This window comes from Callospermophilus lateralis, chromosome 8, assembly GCF_048772815.1.
Source record: "Callospermophilus lateralis isolate mCalLat2 chromosome 8, mCalLat2.hap1, whole genome shotgun sequence".
In the NCBI taxonomy this organism is placed as follows: Eukaryota; Metazoa; Chordata; class Mammalia; order Rodentia; family Sciuridae; genus Callospermophilus; species Callospermophilus lateralis.
The window spans coordinates 137,237,188-137,252,664 of NC_135312.1; the positions used below are offsets into that span (position 1 = coordinate 137,237,188).

At 46.9% G+C, this 15,477-nt stretch overlaps 2 protein-coding genes across 15 annotated transcripts; one reads left to right on the forward strand and one right to left on the reverse strand.

Moving 5' to 3' along the window:
- Positions 1 to 1,634: 1,634 nt before the first annotated feature.
- Bbs12 (Bardet-Biedl syndrome 12) lies at positions 1,635 to 11,265 on the reverse strand. 14 transcript variants are annotated; one of them, XM_076864393.1, is made up of 3 exons: positions 11,204 to 11,244; positions 5,361 to 5,494; positions 1,635 to 3,847 (listed from the first exon to the last, which is right to left on the reverse strand). In XM_076864393.1, exon 3 carries the CDS (start codon positions 3,832 to 3,834, stop codon positions 1,708 to 1,710), a length of 2,127 nt encoding a protein of 708 aa, XP_076720508.1. In that variant the 5' UTR covers positions 3,835 to 3,847; positions 5,361 to 5,494; positions 11,204 to 11,244; the 3' UTR covers positions 1,635 to 1,707. The 14 variants fall into 14 exon arrangements, with proteins under 14 accessions (XP_076720508.1, XP_076720498.1, XP_076720509.1 ...); XM_076864383.2 differs by having other exon boundaries at positions 5,361 to 10,049; positions 11,204 to 11,243; XM_076864394.2 differs by lacking the exon at positions 11,204 to 11,244 and adding an exon at positions 10,905 to 11,194.
- On the forward strand, positions 10,921 to 14,487 carry LOC143405804 (uncharacterized). The gene is made up of 7 exons (XM_077110159.1): positions 10,921 to 10,943; positions 11,002 to 11,568; positions 11,749 to 12,055; positions 12,372 to 12,509; positions 12,960 to 13,085; positions 13,674 to 13,811; positions 13,988 to 14,487. The coding sequence occupies exons 1-7, from the start codon at positions 10,921 to 10,923 to the stop codon at positions 14,072 to 14,074; spliced, it is 1,386 nt and encodes a 461-aa protein (XP_076966274.1). The 3' UTR covers positions 14,075 to 14,487.
- The last annotated feature ends 990 nt before the right edge of the window (positions 14,488 to 15,477 follow it).

Genomic DNA, 15,477 nt, shown 5'->3' on the forward strand with positions numbered 1-15,477 from the left:
GGGTGACAGCCCTGTCTCACTCTTTGCAGTTCGGCCATTTAAGCAATCGTTTAGAAAGAAAAATGGCACAAGACACGTCTGTCTTGGGCCTTTGGCCGTCTGAGAACGGGGAGCTCCTTCACTGAGGCTGGGGGACTTACTGCCTCACTGCACTGCTCCCGTCACCTGACGCCTAGTGCAAAGCTGTTGCCAACTGCTCCCCCCAGTTCTGTTCTGTGTTCCCATTTATGACCTGCTCGTCATCTGATATTTGATATCGTTTTGAGACTGTACTGTTTTTCAGAAACTCTGTTCTACATGACTTAACCCATTTAAACACACTCTTCACCTGCTCTAGCTTTTTGTTATTCTGGTGAGTTTCCGTTACCTGTAGGAATATCTTTGGTTTGTGCTACTTCCTGAATGTTTTTATCCTCCTCCAAATACCTGGTATTGGAAACTGAGTCCCCAGTGTGACCAGCTGGGAGGCGGAGCCTCTGGGAGTGCACAGGATGACCCTGTGGCCCTACAGAGAGGGCTAGGGAGTGGCTCTCACCCTCCCGCCTCTCCAGCCTTCAAGTCCCAAGGACACAGCGCTGGCACCTTGACCTGGACCCCTGGCCCCCAGAACCGTGTGGGTTACCAGGCAGCCTGTGGCACTGTCACAGCAGCACAGAAGACACCGCAGTCGGTTTAGCATGTTTCTTATACTGTGGTCATTTGATGTCGAATGGCTTTGGCTTCTCATTGTTCCCCATGTTCAAGGCACCTGCAGGGAATCTTTGTGAATCTAATTAGAGAAGGGGACTCCTCTGAGGAGAGGGGTATGGGCCTGTGCCAATTCTCTGTTTTATGACCCTGGGGCTCGCTCCTATTCTTGAGGAGGAACTGCTTACCAGCCACATCAGACTGTCCACCTCCAGCTGCTTCCTAGAGGCCAGTGGACCTTGTCTTCAAGGTTACATTGTTTTGGGGGGTGGGGATGATAGTGGGGATTGAACTTAGGGATGCTTTACCAGGGACCTACACCCCAGTTCTTTTGGACTTTTTAATTTTGGGACAGGGCATTGCTAAGTTGCTGAGGCTGACCTCAAACTTGCCATTCTCCTGCCTCAGTCTCCAGAGTTGCTGGGATTATGGCCGTGGGCCACCACACCTGGCTCACGCTCACACTAGTTCTCAGTGCTCTTCTGCCCCTGTGTTACTCCATTTGGCTCCCACCAGCAACGTGGCTGGGACTGCTGGTAACGGCGACACACCGTGAGTGACACCACCCTGCACATTTGCTGGGGATGCGAAGGACACAAGGACGTGACCGACCTTCAGCCAGCCCACGGCCATGGCTGTGCTTACACTGAGCACCCTGAAATACGTGGCAACAGCTCCCGCTGGCCAAGGGTGCAGGACGGGTTCTGCTGCGACTGGGCCAAGCTCAGCACTCATGAAAGCCAAGGCAAAGCTCTAGACACCACTTCTGCTTTGACTAGCCGAGTCCTCTGCTGCTGATCCCAGTGTCTTGTGTACTCTGGCACTCCATGAAACAGGAGCAGGTTATCTGCTGGCTACCCAGCAGGGTAAAATCTCAGCCCCTGCATAGTATGACTGTCCTCAATTATTTTCTTCTTGGTAATACCTAGCATTTCAGGCACTATAACTTGATTATTAACAAATTTATTATTTGCATGGTATATTACAAAAGATTATTTTCCAAAGACTTATCCAATAATGCTATAAGAACAAAAGCCCCCCTATTTCCTGTGAGTTCATCTGTGCATGTCCAAGTCCAGTGATAATTTCACTGTCTGTCTTAAGTACCAACAATACCAAATCCAGGGCTCGGCGCCACGCCTCCATCTTTGGTGTGACAATGTCATAAACTCTTGGAACCTGCTCCAGTTTATCTGAAAAACCTGCATTAAAAATTCCACTATTTAGCTTACTATATTCATTTAAAATGTAAGCCGACGGTGAGCCAGAGGCTGTAGCATTTTGTACATGATGCTCGATGAACGTGTGGGCTGCAAGCTCTGATGGGCAAGTGGCTGAGTTACACATGAGTGCCGAGAGGTATCTATGCCACCCGCCTGCCAGGCATTTAAGCACAGCTGGCCTGTATGCTGGCAGGGAGGAGGTCAGCCAGCAGGAAGTGTTAGGAAGCCACCCCAGACTGGGGTGGTCGCCTTTGTTCAGAGGCTGCTCAGCAAGAATTTGAAGATGACTCAGACACAAAAATTCAACTGCTCCACCTCCAAGGAAGACCTTTTCCTCTTCTAGAGCATAATGCAAACGATATGCACAGGTCCAGAACCTGTCTTCTTTGGCTTGCATCTGTGCAGGGACTGAGTGAGTGAGCACCGCTGTGATCAGATTAATTCCTTCTGTTTTTAACAAGATGGGCATTCCGCTGCTCCTGCTTACAACCTCCAAGGGAGTTCTCCAGAAGCTCACGGAGACGCCACTGCCCACACAGTCTGCATTCACTTGGGAAACGTAGGTCACTGGCACTGCTCCCACAGCCTCAGCGAAAGCCTGCATCACGCTGCTGCCCACAGATCCCACCACTAGCCGCTTACTGTGCCTGCACTTTTCAGTCAAGGATTCAGATACATTTCCCTGCACCAGGATGAGGTTCACGTTGAACTGGGTCAACACCTGTAATACATAATTTGTCCACAGTTCTTCTGAGCTGTCTCCTTGAAGTTCCACGCTATCTAGTAGTGTTTTAATATTGGTGGACTCATTAAATCCCAGGTGGTGGTAACTCTCTACAAGGTCACCCTCAATGAGAACTACCCGGAGAGGCTGATTCTCTAATCCCTTGATCAGGGTTATACTAGCTATTGGTACAACAGTGACATACCCTGAACAAACATAAGACAAAGTTTCAGGCAAGCCTGGGAGACAGCAAGTGAAGACTCTAGAAACATCAAATATAAATGGCACTGTACAGTTGCCTTGTTGCACACATGCCTTCTGATACTGCAGTTGTACTGCTGCTTCTACCAACTTCATGGTGCCAAGATCTCCATGGCTCAAACCCACTGCCAACTCTACCAAATCACAACATCTGTAGGTTTTGGGAGTCGTTGCGCTATACTGTTCTAGAAACCCATCTGGTTTGCTTATCCAGAGACTGTTATCGGTCCTGTTAAAATGCCTACTGTGGGTCAGTACTGACTTTCTAGAGCAGGTGTCAGTGTGCACACTGCTCTTCAGACCTTGTGATGTCTCTTTACCTGCTTCGACCTTTACTGGAAGGTTGAAGAATTCTGGCAGTTTAACAGGTCTCCCAGAAAGACTGTAAACGGTCAATAGTTGAGAGGCAGCATGTTTGAAATCATGCTCTTTGGATATCCCACCAGCACCTGAAGGGGCTTGTAGGAAAGGACAGGAACCAACATGAGGTGTTTCAAGTCCAGAAATGGTCCTTGAGTTGTGCACATGGTCAAATACGTTGTGGACTGGGACTTGAAGGAAAGCTACCTCTTCCCTGCAAGAGTCCAAGCCTTCTGACATCACTGCAGCGATTATGGAAACAGGAACACCCAGATGGAGGCACTCTTCAGCAGCCCTGCTCCATGCACCGACGAGAAATAAGAGCGTGCTGGTGCCAGTCCTATAGGTGTTGTTTTGTGCTTGAACTGCCTCATGGAGAAGCTGCCCCACTGTGCTGGTCAAATCCAAACTTTCAAGGAGTCTTACTGTTGAGCTGATCAACACACTTTCATGACAGTCCCCACCTGTAACAAATTTGGATGATTTCACTGGGCCCAGGAACGTTCTTCCTGTTTCTGCAAATGAGGACAGTTGTTGAAGTCCCACATGTCGTCTTTTGTTTATTACTCTGCAGGCCATCACAAGTCAACATCTGCAAATAAAATAAAAACTTGGAAACTTATTCAGTGTGATTCATCATTATGAATGAATACAGAAAAGAAAAATAAGATATGGTCCCTGCCTTTGAAGTACACATGGTTTCCATTAAATATGGTCAGTGCAATGTGCAGTAAAATACTAATGACAAAGGTACAAAGACATGGTGGTGGCCACACCATTTAAGACGCAATACACGCTGTGTGCAGAAGGCAGCAATCCCCAGAGCGAGCCTTGAAGGACAACCTGAGCGAGTCAGCTAGGTGGAGGAGGAAGGAGGTGGGAGGTGGCAGTAAAGTACACACACAGACCAACCTGTGGTGCTGGGTAAGACTGGTTATTGTGAGCCATGGTGCTGTGGGCGCATACCGAGTACAGGGGGACCACAGGAGACCAGCCTCCCGCAGAGGACAGAACCTGCATCAAGAAGGGCATAACATACTATGTCGAGAAGCCTAGCCTTGCTCCTGCGGTGGAGGCCACTGAAGAGAGCTCCCAGCTCAGTGTGGCTCAGCAGTAGAGGTTGATAACAAGCATGAACCCCTGGGTTTAATCCCCAGTATCCCAACAGAAAGAGAAACAACTAGACATAGTGTTTGAAAGTTTGTACTACTACTTATTTTACTTTCCCGAGTCAGGGTCTGGCTAAGTTGCCCAGGCTGGCCTTAAACTTGTGATCCTGCTTCAGTCTCCGAGTCCCTGGGATTACAGGTGTGTACCACTGGCCGTCTCCTGAAAGCTTGTATATGTGTGACTAGGTCTCTGGGCTTGAACTCAGCTCACTGCTTACTACTCTGGCCCTCAGTCTGCATATCTGAAAATGGAGCTAATCACAGCATTCACTTTGTGGGGTCATTAAGACAGTACAATGCTCCAGAGATCTGGAGTCCTATTCAAGGAGCCTTGACGGGGATGTTCCGGACATGTTAGCACTGTGGTAACAGATTCAGAGGATTGACTGGCTGAGGCAGGAGGACTGCAAGTTCAAAGCCAGCCTCAGCAATTTAATTAGGTTCTAAGCAACATAGCAAGATCATCTCTATTTAAAATATTAAAAAGAGCTGGGGATGTGGCTCAGTGATTAGGTGTCCCTGGGTTTAATCCATAGCAATGCATGCAAGTGCGCGCGCGCACACACGCACAAAAGCAAGCAACTAACTCCACATAATACTTTGGAATCTGCACCCAAAATTAATAGGAAGTTACAAGGGAAGGACTTTAGTCCTATAAATAGAACTCCTGGAGTGACCCCTAACTGAAAAGCCATCTATAAAACTGCTGCCTTGGGAGGCATGATCCCTGGCGACTCAGCAGGGAAGCCAAGATCACAGAAAATACAAACTTGCCCTTTGCTCTAAGAATCCATGATTTTTTTGAATAATACTTCTTAATCACAATCTTTTAAATCTCAAACACTGAAAAGCAAACAACTCAGACTTTTGCTTTTCCTCCCACGCTGTCTCTGCACCCCACCTGGCCCCCGCACTGCACCACCCCTGGAGAGTGACCTGAGAGGGGTTCCAGGGCAGCAGGCGCTGAGCCCAGAAGCAGCTGGCGGTGTCCCAGGACTTGGAGGGAAGCTGGAACAGCCTGACAGACTCTCTGCGTTCAGTTTCAAGGCCTCTTTTGTGAATTTTCAATTCTATATAACAAAAATTTATGATATGGTCAGCAATATTCCTAGATAGCACCATAGTACGTCAGAACAGCCCCAGGTTGAGGTTGATGGCTCCAACCTCAATCCTCCCGAGACTGTCATGTTCTCCGACCCACAGTGTGGTGAGGTTCTGCCGCACCACATCCGCCTTTTACCTCCTACTCTGTAACATCAACTCTCTACTTGCCTGTTTTGAATTCTACTTGTCAATTATCACAGTTGCTCCCTTGTACAAATATCCTTAAGTTCAGCTCAGCTGGATGAAGTCCAGCCCCAGCCACTCCGTGCTTGCCCCAGTGCAGCTGAAGCACACACACAACCACGCTCACTCGTGTCATTTGAGTGAGCATGGCCCCAGACTTCAAGTGGCCTTAAAACGGCCTCACAATATATTTCCCTAGTCCATTTATCTTTTCTTCTTTTAATAATTATTACTTTCTCTTATCTATTTAAGAAAGGTTTTTTTCTCTCAGAAGAAAACTTATTTTTCTGTATTTCTTCTGAAAGCTTTATTGTTTTAAATTGATCTAAAATTCATTTAACATAAACTGAACCACTTTAAAGTGTACCACTGGCATTTAAAGTGGCCTTCAGTACATTTGCAATGCTGTATAACTATCAGTTTCATCATCCCTAAAGAAGCCCTAGAGCTATGAAGCAGTCTCTGTCCCATCCCCTCCCAGACCTGGCAGTCACCACTCTGCTTTCAGTCCTTCAGCACTATCATTCTTGATACCTTACATAAATGGCATCATAAAACACCAATTCTCACTTGGCCTGTTTCTGAGGCTCATCCACACTGCAATATGGACCAGGGCTTCATTCCTCTTTCATGGCTGAGTGACCTTCCTTCGGACAATCGCACTTAGCATATCCTCTTTTCCATGGATGCCCATTTGAGTTCCTTCCATCTGCTGGCCATTGTGAATTGTGCTGCTATGGACTTCCATGTACAGTGTGGACCTGAACAACTGTTTCCAATTCTTTATTCTAGGAGGAAACCTGGAGGTACTTTCTTTAAGGAACCACCACAGTGTTTTCCACAGCAGAACACTCACACCAGCCACGCACAGGGTATTGGTTTCCTGGGCTGCCCTACCAGATATCACAGAGCACCGGAGGCTCAAAACTACACACCCATGTTCTTACGGTTCTGGAGACTAGAATCCAAAATCCAGGCACTGGCAGGGCAGTGAGTCTCTCACCCCCCAGGGAAGATTCTTTCCTTGCTCTTCCAGCTTCTAGTTACTCCTGGTAACTTGATCACTGTTTCAAATGGCCTTTCGCCCACCCTAATCCAGTATAACCTCAGCTTCAGTGATCTCTCTCATTTCAAAAAACACCACATTCTGAAATTCTGGAAGGACATGAAGTGTGTGTGTGTGTACTGTTCAATCAACAGGACACTCAACAATACTTTTTTTTTTTTTTTTTTTTGTAAAATTAAAGACATCCCAGTGATGTGGAGTGATCTCACTGTGCTTCTGATCTGCACTTTCCTAATGACGACGGGCATCTTTTCATGTGCTTGTTGGCATTCGTACTGAAGATTGAATACAGGGGCACTCTACCATGGAGCATTTCTCCCAGTTCTTTTTAGTCTTTACCTTGAGACAGGATCTCATTAAGTTGCCCACACTGGCCTTGAACTTGCCATCCTCCAGCCTCAGCCTCCTGAGAGCAGTGGGATTTCCAGGAGCCCAGCACTGCATCCAGCTTCCACTTGTAAATCTTAATGGAGAAATGTTTTTTCAAGTATTTCACCCATTTAAGAAGCGCTGCTGATTTTCTTGTGTTGAGCTGCAAGTGCACGCTAGGTACTAGACCCTTATCAAACAACAGCAAGTGCCAATCAGGGTTCTGCATGCAGGGATCCAACTGTGGACACAAAAACGTGGGAAAAAAACCTGCACCTGCAGCTGACAAGTTCTTGTCACTTTCCTTCAAAATGCCTCATAACAACTGTTCATGTGGCATTTACATTTTATTAGTAAATAATAAGTAATCCCAGAGGAGAATTAAAGTATATGGGAAGATGTAAAAGTAACTGGCACACCTGTGGACTTGGGTATTCACAGGGGAGTCCTGGAACCAGTCAACCAGGGACGTGAAACACCACTGTATACAATTTGCAAACACACTCCCATCTGCGGAAAATAAATGCAGTGATTTCTACATTGTTGAGGACATGCACAAGTTTTTAGTTTTGATGCAGTCCACTTTTTTTTTTGTTTCTGTTGCTCATTGGTGCCATATCTATCCACTGCCACATCCAAGATCATTCATATTTAACCAAACATCATGTTTAAAGAGTTTTATAAATGCATCCCTTAACAGTATTGATCAATTTTGGGTTAATTTTTGTATATGGTATAAGCAGAGGTCCAATTTCATTTTTTGTGTGGTACTGGGGATTGAGCTCAGGGGCACTTGACCACTGAGCCACCTCCCCACCCCTAGTCTGTATTTTATTTAGAGACAGGGTCTCACTGAGTTGCTTAGTGCCTTGCTTTTGCTGAAGGTGCCTTTGAATTCGTGATCCCCCCGTCCCAAGCTGCCAGGATTACAAGCGTGCACCACCAAGCCCAGCCCAACTTCATGTTTTGCGTGTAGATATCCAACTGTTCAGCACATTGGTTGAAGAGAGTCTACTCTCAACTGAGTGGCCTTTGCATCTTTGTCAAATACCAACTGGCCTTAGGTACATGGGTTTATTTTTGGTTTCTCAATCAATTCCACTGCCCCTGTGTTCGCTTGGTGCCAGCACCATACTGTTGTGACAACACAGCTTTGCAGTACATTTTGATGTCAGGAACCCGGGCTGCAAACTTTTTCTTTACATTTATGTTTATAATTCATCTTAAACTGATTTTTGTAAATTACTGGAAACATTGGCTCCTTTTTCCTCATGAATATCCAGGTGCTTCAAAATAATCTGTTGAAAGGAATAGCTTAAAAAGACTGTTTTTGTTTGTTTTGCTTTTCATTTCTAACACATGTTGAGAGTTCACCGGTGTGAGGCACTTACCAGGCCTATGTCACGTGGCCCTCACAGCAGCAGTGTGAGGTGGTACTGCCATCAGCCTCCTGGTGATGCGGAAAGGAGGCGTGACAATCAACACACACGACCTCATGGACTAGAACCCAGGTTTGTTCAAGCTACCAACTGCCTCATGATGCTGCCCTCGGGCTGCATTCTCTACCGACGGTCTCCATTCCTCAGGCCTCTGCCTTCTTCCGAGCCTTGTTAACACTCTTATCAGGCACAGGCCCATGTCTTTTTAAGATGTCTGCTTACGGTCTCCTTTCTGTACTGTCTGAACCACAAAGGTATCAATGCACAAATGGAAAAATTCATGAGCTATTCCAAACTTAGCTGGTATGGAATTTATATGAAAAAAACCTTCCCAAAGAAGGCATACAATTAAAAAAACTAGTCTACATGCAAAATATCACATACAACTGCTATGAAAATAAATATTTACAAAAGACCTGTTTCAGCATCTTGAAGAACCTACTCCAACTTTGAGTAGTAATCTAAAAACAAAAATAAAAACAAATCAGTCTAAGGTTTCTAACTTTGGATGACCTTCTTAATTATTACTTTAAAGAAGCTGCAAGGGCCTACCATAAACACAAAAAAAGAGATTGAAAACAAGAATTCCTCACCTTCTAAGAGGCTGGGCATACAAAGGCAAAGACAGTGAAGGTGATGGGGGACAGCACCTCTGGCACCTTCCTTCCTCCTCCCTGAGTGACAGACCAGCAGAGTCGCCTCTGATTATCCAGGATTTTGAAATCAGAAGGCATTTTCTTTTCACAAGGTCATGTCTAGTTTTGTCCAAGGTACTCAGCTCAACACTAAGATGCATTTCTCAGGAGCGGCCTGGGGACAATCAGCCTTTCATCATCAAAATCAACAGTTTCCTCATCTCCAGTCTATTCCCAACACAGAGTCTAATCCTATCAACCCACTGTTTAAAAGCCTCTCAGAAAGTCCTTGACCTTTGTCTGACATAGGACTCCCTTCACTGATGGTGGGAATCTTGCAAAGCCTCCCCAGCTCACTGATGCGAGAATCCCAGTGCTCACAAGCCCCAGGAACATGCACTTCTTCCCTTTCCCTTCTGACTCCACCTCACTCTGCTCTGGCCTCCATCCTGTTCCTGGAACATGCAAAGCCTGCTCTCGACCTTAGGGTTTCTATTCTAGTTGTTCTCCCTTTCTGGAATACTCCTTCTCCAAGAACTCTACTGTTTCACCACCTTTAAATATTTTCTCAAATTTCCTTTTCAGTACAGCCCACCCTGAGCATCCTATTAATAACAAAAACTCTTCTCCCTCTACACCCTGGATACTCTTAGTAGCATACAGTTTACTTATCATTTATGAACCCTGTTAGAATATAATTTCCAGGAGAGCAATTTAGTCATGGAAGTATCTCAAGTACCTACAGCATTGTTGTATACTTTACTGCAGGCACTCAAAAATTATTTGGTAAATGATTTTCACATTTGTTATCCCAAATTTGAGTATACACCTGAAACAAGAGAAAACAGATACCACTGTTTAGTATTCCTCCAACATGAATATAACTTTCAACTACCTTTGGAGTTGACTGATTCCTATTTGGCACTGCCTTAGTTGGAACCCTTTAATGTCTTTTAAAGAGGCTTCAGAATCATCCTGAAAAACTAAAAAGAGAATTGGGTATTCCACTGCCAAGAACTATCTATCTTGGAAAATAAAGTCTTCTTAACATTGTGCTGTAAAGTCTACACTCAGACTTTTTAAGACCCATCTCCCACCCTTCCTTGAAAGCCACATGATTGTGCCACACAGCACACCCCGTACCTTACTTTGTACATACTACACTTTGATTTCAACAGTCTATCCTCTTTATACCTCCTTGAATGCTCTATGGCTTTCGTGACCCAAGGCAAATGCCACATTTTGGATACAGCTTTCTCCAGTGCAGGAGTCCCTCCTTTCCGTGCTCCCAAGCACAGCCCCAGTGTTTATGTCTTGTCTATCTCAACCACTAATCTGGGGACCCTTGGTTTTATTCATCTTTTACACTCTACATGCAATTCCTTTCAAACTCAGTAGCTGACAGGTTGACATGTAAAGCAATAAATCTGGTAGATGTATAAGATATAATAAATCTGGTAGATATAGGAAATCTAGTTATCACTATGAATGTCTGTAGTGCAGCCGGATTAGTGGCAGCCCTTTTTCAAGACTGAGTACATTCTAATCAAGACCTAGAACTGCAATCTGAGCCCTATCATTAAAAAAAACAAAACAAAACATTTTAACTCCACGGTCCCAAACAGAAGCGTAAATCGCAGAGTGATGCAAAAACAGGTCACCCACTGTTCAACCTTCCCGTTACCGTTAGATCAAACCCGATGCAGCCGAGCCTGAAGCCGGGGTCAGGCTGAGGCCGCGGGACCACGTTCCTTCCAGGTCTAGAAGCCCCGCTAACGCAGTGCTCCAAGAAGCACTCGGCTCCAGCTGGGCGACCTGCGGTGGCTAAGCCGCAGCCTCGCCCCGGCCTCAGCTGGTTCTCCGCCGGGGCCGCAGAGGCCCTGCTGGGCGCGGGCCACCGTCGTCCTCTCACCCGGCCCTCGCGGCCAGCGGCCTCGGAAGGTGCAGCTTCTCCCCGTGCCCTCCCTGGAGAGCCCCACAGACCTGGGGTTCACGCCCGCAGCCAACGTCGGGAACGCCCCCGCCCCGTTCGCGCTCGGGAATTTCCGTTTCACGGCGGAGAAGGCGGGGCACGCCACGTTATTGGTGGAGAACCAGGAGGGGGGGGGACTTGAGGGTTCCCTTTCCGACCATTGGATGGAGTGTCCGTCCATCAGTGCGCAGCCTGGTGGGCGGGGCTCGCGGGGCGAAGGCGGCCCTGGCAACGCGGGCGTGGAGCGGGCGGGGCGTCGGGCGTGGAGCGGGCGGGGCGTCGGGCGTGGAGCGGGCGGGGCGTCGGGCGTGGAGCGGGCGGGGCGTCGGGCGTGGAGCGGGCGGGGCGTCGGGCGTGGAGCGGGCGGGGCGGCATGGTGAGTGGGTCCCGGGAAGGAGGGGAGCTTGGGCCTGTGAGGTGGAGCCTCTGCTTCCCTCGGTGCTCCTCCGGAGTCGCCGAGGCGTCCTTCCTGTGGCTCGCTCTGGGCGGCCCGCAATCCCTCCCTGCGGCCGCCGCCGCTGGAGGCGAGGGCGTGAGCTGCCGCGGGAGCCGTGAGGCCCGCTAGGCGGCTGCAGCTACGTGAGGCCCGAGGCTTCCGAACAGTGCGGGCCCAGGGCTCCTGGGTTCAGAGCTGGAGGCTGGCCCGAGGCCCCGCTGGCCGGCAGGAAACCGCACCTCGCCGGGAGAGGACGCCGCCCACGCGGCGCGGACCCTGCCAGTTGGCCCGCCGTCGCAGTCCGGCCTCTGCAGTAGTATTTCGCCTGGACCGCGTGGCCGTTCGCCCCTCCGCCGCTGTACACGGCAGCACCGGGAGGAGACGGGAGCGGCTCTGGTTCCGTGCTAGGAAACGGGCCTACGGGAAGGTCACTCCTCCTCGGCGAGTGCCCCTCGGATACCCCGCGGGGGGACAGTCGCACCACCGCCACTGCCCGTTCCACCATCTCCTTTGCTCCTTCCCCTCTCAAAAGGCACTAATTTTAAGGAAAAAAATCTAAGTGATAAAAAAGAACCAGGCTTTCCACCAAGTTCTTAATAACCCAAAGCACAAATTTAGTGAAGGGGAAACTTTATAATAGCAGGAAATAGGGTCCTTCAATAAGTTCATTTATCAGATTCAACTATGCGTCCATTATTCTAGGCATGTAGTTTGTCTTTCACCCACGTGTGTATTTATTACAGGCGTCTGACCAACACACAAGTTCAGAGAAAAGAGCAGCAAAAATTGAATTGAATGAAATGCAAAAGCAAGAAATTAAAGAGGCCTTTGACTTATTCGATGCTGATGGCTCTGGGACCATAGATGTGAAAGAATTGAAGGTCCTGAAATAATTTCCAATTCTAACACATTTCAAATGCCATGTTTGTGGGAATACTCAGACTTTTAAGGGTAGTCTTCCGGAAGCTTGAGAGTGTTAACAATATCTTGTTAACATTTAAATCATGTTCTATACATGAGCAAGCCAAGCCCAGGGTGTATAGTACACTCTAGCACAGCTGGGTTGGAACCTGGGACTGCTGACCTCATTTCTAGGTTAATGCTCAGTCCCTGTTAAAAAAGAGAAGCCTGGGCTGGAGTTGTGGCTCAGTGGTAGAGGGCTTGTCTAGCCTGTGAGTGGCACTGGGTTTGAGACTCAGCACAGCATACAAATAAATGAATAAAGGTCCATCGACATCTAAAAAAATTTTTAAAAAGAGAAGCTGTTGATTAATGAATATTTAATCAGAATGATATCTTGGCATATTAAAATTTTTTTCTTCCTAATCTAGATTGCATTGCGGGCCTTAGGATTTGAACCAAAGAAAGAAGTTAAACAAATGATAGCTGAAATGGACAAAGAAGGAATTGGCACCATTAGTTTTGAAAATTTTTTTGCCATTATAAGTGTAAAAATGGTATAGTCATGATTTTGTTTTTTTCAGAGAAACACACGCAGTAGCTTTCCAAATTTCAGGGAAGGCTGAAACAGGTTTCATAGAAGAATTTGGGTCTAGATGTTTCAGATTGGGTGGGACGCAGATAGACAGAAATTGCAAGATTAAAACATTCTCAGATTGGTAATGGAGACTGTTGTGGAGAATGGGGTTTGTCAGGAAATAATGAGGACATATGTCAGGATGGACAGAATGGAGCTAGAATTTAAAAACTTGCACTTGGCAAGCATGTTGAGGGCCTGTATTTGCAGGCCTTGTTCTGCAGAGCCTTGAAGGAGCTCTGCAGAGCCTATGTCTTTGGAATGGACCTGAGTGATGAGGGCCAGTATAGGGTGCATTTTCCTGCCTCACTGTGTTCTGCACCTCAGTTCCTTGAGGGCAAGTGTGAGGGGGCATTGGGTGGTTAACAGTGCAGCAGTCAGCTCAGCTGAGCTGCCTGATACACTGGAGCGCTAGTGCTCAGAGACCTGAGAAGATCTGTTTTTAGAATACTTATTTATTCTAGCAATGTAATCAAAGACAAGTGACAGTTATTTCATATTTTTAAAGGGTGAGAAAGATGAAAAAGAAGAAATATTGAAGGCTTTCAAATTATTTGATGATGATGATACTGGGAGGATAACACTAAGTAATATCAGGAGAGCCGCCAAGGAGCTCGGGGAGAATTTAACAGATGATGAACTGCAGGTAAATCTTGCTTGTTTTTATAATTTATGTGTAATTACAACTTTCGTATAAAATGGTATATTCTAACTTTAGTTGTACATTAAAAGTAAAATTTGATTTCGAACATGTAATTGAACAATCATTTCTGTCGTTCATTTTAGTAGATTTTATATATCATTTTTTGTTTTGTTTTATAGGAAATGCTTGATGAAGCTGATTATGATGGGGATGGAGAAATAAATGAGGAAGAATTTTTGAAAATGATGAAGAAGACCGCTTTTTAATACTGTTCTGTCTTCTGGGAAGTTGTCAACAAATTCACATTTGTTATATGATTCAATAATGTAAGATTTGAATGGATTCATTTTCAATTTTTAGTTTGTCTACACAGATTGGTCTCTTGGTGTCTGTGTGAAAAGTTGTGTTTCTACCAATATTGTTATATCTGCCATACAAAGAAACAAAACATGAGAGCTTCCTTGAGCTGGGAATGTAAGAGCAGTGTTAATTCCAACTGCTTTTTTTAAAGTCCAGGTTCCACAGACTTAGAATCTTATTGAAGTTTATTGCAGTTGGCCCCACATCCAAATGAATCTGGCAAACAAACCATTATTATTGCGTGACTAAAAAAGCAGATTAGCATTGTCTTTTTAATCACTTCTTCAAATATGTAAAAAATAAAACTGGTTGGCAACTGCGTTTTTGCTAAATTTTCTTCTTAATAGTTATTGCTATGGCATGAATGTGGCCCATCGGAAACCTCAGGTGTTGTCACTGTGGTGCTTTTAAGGGGTGGGGCCTGGGAGAGCTGAGCAGGCCCTGAGGGCCTGCCTTCCTGAAGGGGGTTAAGGGCTGTCCTGGGTGCACACAGCTAGGGCTCTCACCAAGCCAAATACAGGTGCCTCCATGCGGGACCTCCCAGTTCCAAAACCCTGAGCAAGAAACGTCTGTTCCCCTTTGGGCTCCTTGCTCAACCAGGGCAGTAACATGGCCAGCAGCAGCAGCAGCAGCCCCGTCAGGGCGTCACACCGACACAGGGCCCTAGGGGTGTGTGAGAAGCCCATGCAGGTGTCCTGTGGACACTTGTTTCTCTGCATGCCTACAGGAATGTCTGAAGCCCAAGAAACCTGTCTTGGGGGTGTGCTGCAGTGCTCTGGTACCTGGGGCCCCAAGCTGTGCAGCGCCAGAGGCAGACTGAGAGCACAGAGCCTTCTTGCCAAGGCTGCCTAAGAATGTCTGCCTTCCTGTTTGTAGTGGCGCTATCAATCATTATTGGGAGGCAGGTTGTCTTTAAATGCAAGCGAATATTCAATCACACCAATCAAGTGAGGAACTCGAGATACTCAGGTGCTGCAGCTCCATCACCATCCGTGAGCGGAGTCGCTGCCTCTGCCTTGTTCTTCCATCTGTGGAGCATGAGACCTCTGCCTCCCACACCAGCACCGTGCAACAGACCTGGAAGCGAGCCAGGGCGTTGGGACAGGTCAATTCTGATGGGAAATGGGTCCCCAAGTCAGTGCCCTCTGTTCTGCTGGGCTCTCACCAAAGCTATCTTCCCCACTGTTAACCTTGTTTTGTCACCTGGTCTAGTCACATTGGTCCTCAGTTACTTCCTGGAGCTTCCAGCGCCTCTCCTGGAGGAAAACCCACCTTCCTCATCTGCACGTGTTCTTGTTTCACACTGTTC

Coding starts and splice junctions, on each gene's coding strand:
- LOC143405804 (XM_077110159.1), top strand. CDS start 10,921: ATGCAGCCGAGCCTGAAGCCGGG. Junction 11,569..11,748: donor GGAGCGGGCGGGGCGGCATG/GTGAGTGGGTCC, acceptor GGGAGCCGTGAG/GCCCGCTAGGCGGCTGCAGC. Junction 13,812..13,987: donor TAACAGATGATGAACTGCAG/GTAAATCTTGCT, acceptor TTTGTTTTATAG/GAAATGCTTGATGAAGCTGA.
- Bbs12 (XM_076864395.2), bottom strand. CDS start 3,834: ATGGCCTGCAGAGTAATAAACAAAAGACGACATGTGGGACTTCAACAA.